The sequence below is a fragment of the Ranitomeya imitator genome, chromosome 4 (genome assembly GCF_032444005.1).
Source record: "Ranitomeya imitator isolate aRanImi1 chromosome 4, aRanImi1.pri, whole genome shotgun sequence".
Classification (NCBI taxonomy): Eukaryota; Metazoa; Chordata; class Amphibia; order Anura; family Dendrobatidae; genus Ranitomeya; species Ranitomeya imitator.
In genome coordinates, this window is record NC_091285.1 from 705705879 (window position 1) to 705713339 (window position 7461).

The 7461-nt window shown below is 41.6% G+C and overlaps 1 protein-coding gene across 1 annotated transcript; it reads right to left on the reverse strand.

The window, feature by feature from the left end:
- Positions 1 to 3999: 3999 nt before the first annotated feature.
- Positions 4000 to 4938, reverse strand: LOC138674825 (olfactory receptor 10A7-like). Its single transcript, XM_069762641.1, has one exon. It carries the CDS (start codon positions 4936 to 4938, stop codon positions 4000 to 4002), a length of 939 nt encoding a protein of 312 aa, XP_069618742.1.
- Positions 4939 to 7461: the final 2523 nt, after the last annotated feature.

Sequence of the window (7461 nt, forward strand, 5' to 3'; positions counted from 1 at the left end):
GTACTATCCCGTCACTGGGAATTAAGTCCCAGGTAACTTTGAGGGGTTGGTACATCCAATGGAATTAAGGAGCTAACCTCGTGGTTCAACGTTTTCTGAAAAGCTATCTGGAGCTGCCAGATCTGCTAGTGAAAGTACGCCATCTGTGTGTCCATTTTTGAAAGTCAGCTACATCTTCAGCCACAATTAGCGCATTTCAGCAGCATTTGCAGCTTCGGCTCCCCAACTGGTGTGCGATGTCCCCACGTGCTGGAACTCTTCGCTGCATATGTTGGAAAGGATTTGTGAGCACAAGAGGGCAGTTGTTGACTACCAACATCAACAAGGCCGTCGATATTCAGTTCAGACTCCACACATAAAACATCAGGAGTGGACATGGATGTCAGACATATGTACCATCCTCCAAAACTTTGAGAACTACACCAAGATGGTGAGCGGTGATGACGCCATAAGCAGAATCACCATCCCGCTTCTCAGCATTTTAAAAACCTCTCTGCTCATAATTAAAGAGGATGCATTGCAGGTAGAGCACGAGGACATGGATCAAGGAACCATACAGGGGGATTACACTCAGCCCAGGCTCTCGTGTTTGCAATGTGGATTGGTAGGCAATGAGGAGAAGGAGGAAGAACTGGAGCTAGTTTCATGCGCTATAGGTGGTACTACAAGCACAACTGTCATACCGTCTGTTCAGTGGGGATGGCCTGAGGACAGGGAGGAGGAGGAGGACAGCATGGTCAGTCATCCTGTTGGTGAGGCCTGTTAGCAGTCTGGCATGCATGGCTGACTTTATGTTGCGCTGTGTTTCACGTGACCCTTGCATTGTAAAAAATTTTGGTGACACTCATTACTTGTTGGTAACACTTCTAGACCCATGCTACAATGAGAACTTTCAATCTCTTCTGCCAGAGGCAGAGAGGTGTACTAAAATTTTGCAGTAACAGATGGCCCGGCCCTGGTAACAGAATTACTTAGAAAATTCCAATGTGAGAACGCTGGCAGCAGACGTCAGAGTTTGTTGTACAATCAAGGAGTCCAAGCAAGAGAGACAGAAGTACAATCCAGCTCAGGTAAGGGGAACAATGGTAAAGTTCTGGGACAGTTTTCTCAGTCCCTCCCATCGTGCCGGCAAAGAGGCAAGGGGTGCTGTCACGAGAAGTGCAATGTTTAAGAAGATGCTGAGGGAGTACCTTTCTGATCATACAAACGTGCCTTTTAATTATTGGGTATCCAAGCTGGACACGTGGCATTAACTGGCTTTCTACGCCTTGGAGATCCTGGCCTGCCCTGCTGCTAGCGTTCTGTCAGAGAGGGTTTTTAGTGCTGCTGGTAGAATTATAACAGATAAGCGAATACGCCTGTCAACTGAAAATGCTGACAGGCTGACTCTTATAAAAATGAACAAGGGCTGGATTGGGAAAGACTTCTGTACACCACCAAGTGAAAACAGCGAAACATAACCTCAAAAACATTCTCTCTTTCGGGGAGGTGTATTCTCATGCACCTCTTCACAACCACACATGCATATACGCTTCCTGTTTGTTGTTATCCTCCTCCTTATCCTCATCCTCATCATCCACGACCAGTAAAACATCAGGGTGAACGTATTCCGTGATGCCAAAGTTTTTATGATGCCCGTTACTAATTGGAAATTAAAACAAATGTTACTCCCACAGGTGGAAATGTCATAAAAAAGAGATGTATGTCTATTATTCCCATGTATTCTTATATTTTCCATTTTTCCTGTCTCTGGAATGTCCTCTACAATAGAAAATTATTCATAGACTTTTATATTATATCTTTATTTATAGCCCTGTCTCTGAGCTGTTGCTAGGGACAAACATATCTCGTTGGACATATTCTGGCTTTAAATCTATGAACCTGCGTTCACCTCTCTCTTTTATTTACTTTCGTCGGTGGATTCACATTTTTTATTTATTTGTTGGATTTCATTATAATTTATCTTTATGTCTCCTTATTCTCAAAAACTAGATCACCAAGCTTAACGTCTTCTCAGCTGCTACAGGCAAGGCATTTTTTGACAAGGGTGTCTATGATGAACATAGTTTATTTTTAAAAAATATAGCCCCTTTGGGGAAATGTTTGTCAGCCCATGCCCTGCGTGTATGGGCAATACAAGTCTAGGAGACCCTCTCCTTTAAATTGGGCTAATTATTAATCAGCCCTTCCTCCACCTCTCATCTTTTTTCACTACTAGATCACCAGGGTTCACGTATTCCATGCTGCTACAGACAGTCAATTTTTTGGCAAAGGTGGCTATAAAGCCCATAGTATATATTTTTTAATAATGTAACCCCCATGGTGAAATGTTTGTCAGCCCATGCACTTAGTGTATGGGCATTACCAATCTAGGAGACCCGTTCCTTTGTAATGGGACAGTTTTTATGAGGCCTTCCTCCATGTTTCTTCCAAGGGGGAATAGGGGTGCATGCAAATTTGGGTCAAGGCAGCCCGTGCATTCGATTCGTAAGCTAACAGTATGGCAGGACTAAGTGAAGAATGTGAAGTGGGTTTTTCTGTGGCCATCCAGTACCTGGGTTCAAAGGCTTATTGAGGTGCTTGTGATTTGATAGCAGGGCAGGCCTTGCAGGTAATACATTAGAAAACAGTATAGCAGGAACAACTGAATAAAATGCAGGGGGTTTTCCTGTGGCCATCCAGGACCTAGGGTCAAAGGTATATTAGGGTGCATATGACTTGATAGTAGGGCAGGTCTTGGATTCAATGCAACATTTTTTCATGAAGTCCTCCTGTACTTCTCGTGAAAGGGGTATTGGGGGGCGTTGCAATTCTTGGCAGCCCAGCCACTCACTGCATAGGCAATAACAGCATAGGATACCCATTGTTCAATAATGGCCCTATAAGAATGTTATTGCCACCTGATGCCCCTCTAAAAATAGGCTCTGTGACTTTAAGAGTCCCTCTTTCACAAATAAAACAAGATGGGTCTGTTTATGTGTCACACACGACATGGCCAGCTAGGGTTGTTAAAGGTTACAATGACATTTCCCAGTGAATGCATTTGTATTGGTTGAAAGCAATGTAAAAGTTGAAAAACGCTGCATGTGAACATAGACCAAGTGGTGGAGGAACATTTTGGTCTGGGGTTAATTATTTTACCTTATTTACAAGTCATTAGCCAGGAAAGGATGTACCTTAACATGTTTCCCAGCAAAATCAATTTTGGTTTTGTTTTTGAATGCTTTTTGGTGCACCTGTAAAAATGGTGTGAAACTCTGACAACATTGCTAACAGCTGTGACCTCGGAGTCAGGAATGCTTCCAGGGGCGATCCCCATGATGTTCCCGTGTCATTTGAGCAGTGTTTCCATCATTTTCTGAAGTTTTTAGACCTTAAAAGGACACCCGGGAGGATCGCGGTAAAAATACTCGGGTCTCCCATAGACTTACATTGGGCTCGTTGCTCGGGTCGAGCACCCGAGTATTCCAATCTGCTCGACCCGAGCAACGAGCATCCGAGCATTTTAGTGCTCACTCATCACTACTGTCTATAAGTTAAATGTAATGTACATAGGAAGAGAAGAAAAAGAGAAGAACCTTTTGTAACAATAAAAAAAAAAAAAATAAGATTACTGGTACAGCCTTGCTTAAAACATTAGACTTAGTGACTTCTGTATCACTTTAGTTCCACAAAGAGCTAGTACCTGTTATTGAGTTGTTAGAGATTTGTTCAAAGACTATTTGCATAAAAATTGAGTATTGTAGCCTTCTAAATACGAAAAAAATTTGCGACCATCGTACCGAATCTGCATTGTAAGCCTGGTTCGTGATCACATCTCATTAAGGCCTGCTACATTGAATGTCTGATGAAGGGTTTGTTCCTACGTCACAAAAAGTACCACAATAAATAAAGTAGGATCTTTTTATTAGAACTATATGGATTGATAACTTTCAATGAGCATTAGATGTTATTTTTTTTCAACATAGAATAATATGAATGATTTTCCTAGATGACACACTAAAGAATTTTTCTTTGTATGGCCTTTTTAATGTCTTCATTTTTCAGACTGTATATAATGGGGTTGATCAGAGGAGTAAACACAGTATACAGCAGTGAGAGGATCTTACTTGTGTTGAGCGTTCGCCCTTTGTTTGGAACCACATAAACACTGAACATGGTCCAGTAGAATATGGAGACCACAGTGAGGTGGGAGCTACAGGTGGAGAAGGCTTTCTGTCTTCCGATACTGGATGGGATTCTTATGATTGCTACAATTATTTCCTTATAGGACACTATAATAATTGTGGTTGGAATTATAATAATAAGAATACTTAGTAAATAAATCTCTAAATTGACAATGAAGGTATCAGAACAGGCTAGTTTTAGTAGGGGAACAAGGTCACAGAAAAAATGGTCAATGATGTTTGAGCCACAAAAATTGAGCATTGCAGTTGTTAGGGTATAAATCAAATTAATAGAAAATCCAGATAACCAACAGATAGTAGACAATATCACACAGTGGTCACTTGTCATAATGGTGGTGTAATGGAGAGGATTACAGATAGCCACATATCTGTCGTAAGACATCACTGCGAGGAGAAGACATTCAAATACTACTGAAGAGCAGAAGATATATAACTGAATCATACAGCCAATATAAGTAATATTCCCCCAGCTATTTACTAGAATATGGAGCATCTTAGGGACAATATCTGTAGGCAACAAGATGTCACTGACGGAGAGTTGTGAGATGAAGAAGTACATTGGAGTGCGGAGGTTCTTGCTGGTGGACACCAGGGCGATGATCAGGAGATTTCCACATATTGTCAGACAATAAACCAGAAAAAACAAGGAAAAAATTAAAATTCTTAAACTTTGACGGACTTGAAATCCTAAGAGATGGAACTCTGTTACCATCGTCTTGTTCTCCTGCAAATAAACCAAGAAAGTAATCATAGTTGGTGTTGAAAAGAAAGCCAAAATAAAAACAAATACTTACAATGTACCTCACTGATGTAGCCAGTCACTGAGCTTTGTGGCATCTAATTTGGAAAAGGTGTTGAACTCAATGATTGATTGCATTGATGATGAGTATTGAAGTTGTATTACGTCATCACTCCAGTCTGTAAATAAGCACCTATGACATCGTTGAAGAGCTGGAATAGGAACAGTGAAGGGTAAGTAATAGTGATGAGCGAATGTGCTCACCACTATTCGTTAATCGCCCGAGTATTGCTATGCTCGGTGTGCTCGGCGAGCACTGAGTATTTCTAGGATTATTCAATGGGAGCTCGGGTCTCCGCCCTGCAATTCTGGCGCTCTTTAGAGTGCAAATTACAGTGCAGTGATTGTCAGCCATGCACTGTAATGCCGCAGCCATCTTTGTTGTGGTATTACAGTGATTGGCTGGCCACACAACATCATCAGATCTATAAGAAAACTGGCACCGCCCTGCTCGCTGCATTCTGATCTGGACTTAGCGAGAGTAGGGAGAGCTGCTGCCGAGATAGGGTCAGAAACGTCCTTTTAATTGTTAGAGTAGGTCTACAACTGTTCAGTCCACAACTCCTGAGAAACCAACAGTCCTTTTTAGGGCTAATTTGTGGGTCCTGAGATTGCAGAGCTAGGTAGGCAGGGGAGTCTACAGTACAGACCAAAAGTTTGGACACACCTTCTCATTTAAAGATTTTTCTGTATTTTCATGACTGTGAAAATTGTAAATTCACACTGAAGGCATCAAAACTATGAATTAACACATGTAGAATTATATACTTAACAAAAAAGTGTGAAACAACTGAAATTATGTCTTATATTCTAGGTTCTTCACAGTAGCCACCTTTTGCTTTGATGACTGCTTTGCACACTCTTGGCATTCTCTTGATGAGCTTCAAGAGGTAGTCACCGGGAATGGTTTTCACTTCACAGGTGTGCCCTGTGAGGTCTAATAAGTGGGATTTCTTGCCTTATAAATTGTGTTGGGACCATCAGTTGTGTTGAGCAGAAGTCTTTTGGATACACAGCTGATTGTCCTACTGAATAGACTGTTAGAATTTGTTTTATGGCAAGAAAAAAGCAGCTAAGTAAAGAAAAACGAGTGGCCATCATTACTTTAAGAAATGAAGGTCAGTCAGTCTGAAAAACTGGGAAAACTTTGAAAGTGTCCACAAGTGTAGTTGCAAAAACCATCAAGCGCTACAAAGAAACTGGCTCACATGAGGACCTCCCTAGAAAAGGAAGACCAAGAGTCACCTCTGCTTCTGAGGATAAGTTTATCCAAGTCACCAGCCTCAGAAATCGCAGGTTAACAGTAGCTCAGATTAGAGACCAGGTCAATGCCACACAGAGTTCTAGCAGCAGACACATCTCTACAACAACTGTTAAGAGGAGACTTTGTGCAGCAGGCCTTCATGGTAAAATAGCTGCTAGGAAACCACTGCTAAGGACAGGCAACAAGCAGAAGAGACTTGATTGGGCTAAAGAACATAAGGAATGGACAATAGACCAGTGAAAATCTGTGCTTTAGTCTGATGAGTCCAAATTTGAGATCTTTGGTTCCAACCACCGAGTCTTTGTGTGACGCAGAAAAGGTGAACGGATGGACTCTACATGCCTGGTTCCCACCGTGAAGCATGGAGGAGGAGGTGTGATAGTGTGGGGGTGCTTTTCTGGTGACACTGTTGGGGATTTATTCAAAATTGAAGGCATACTGAACCAGCATGGCTACCACAATATCTTGCAGCGGCATGCTATTCCATCCAGTTTGCGTTTAGTTGGACCATCATTTATTTTTCAACAGGACATTGACCCCAAACACACCTCCAGGCTGTGTAAGGGTTATTTGACCAAGAAGGAGAGTGATGGGGTGCTACACCAGACCTGAACCCAATCGAGATGGTTTGGGGTGAGCTGGACCGCAGAGTGAAGGCAAATGAGCCAACAAGTGCTAAGCATCTCTGGGAAATTGTTGGAAGACCATTTCCGGTGACTACCTCTTGAAGCTCATCAAGAGAATGCCAAGGGTGTGCAAAGCAGTCATCAAAGCAAAAGGTGGCTACTTTGAAGAACCTAGAATATAAGACATATTTTCAGTTGTTTCACACTTTTTTGTTAAGTATATAATTCCACATGTGTTAATTCATAGTTTTGATGCCTTCAGTGTGAATTTACAATTTTCATAGTCATGAAAATGCAGAAAAATCTTTAAATGAGAAGGTGTGTCCAAACTTTTGGTCTGTACTGTATGTGCACATATCCATATCAGTGCAAGGCCTACAGGCACTGTATGTGAGTACATAGCTCTCACTGCATACCACCAAAAGCTCCATAAAAGTCTGCTGCTTATTTACTATATTCCTAGCTGCAGTTTTCTTTTTTTTTTTCAAAATTCATCAAAAAACAAAATAAAATGTATACAGTCTGTTATGTCAGACTGAGGCCTGGTGTATCTGTGTTTTAAAAATCCTAGTTTCACAGGCATAC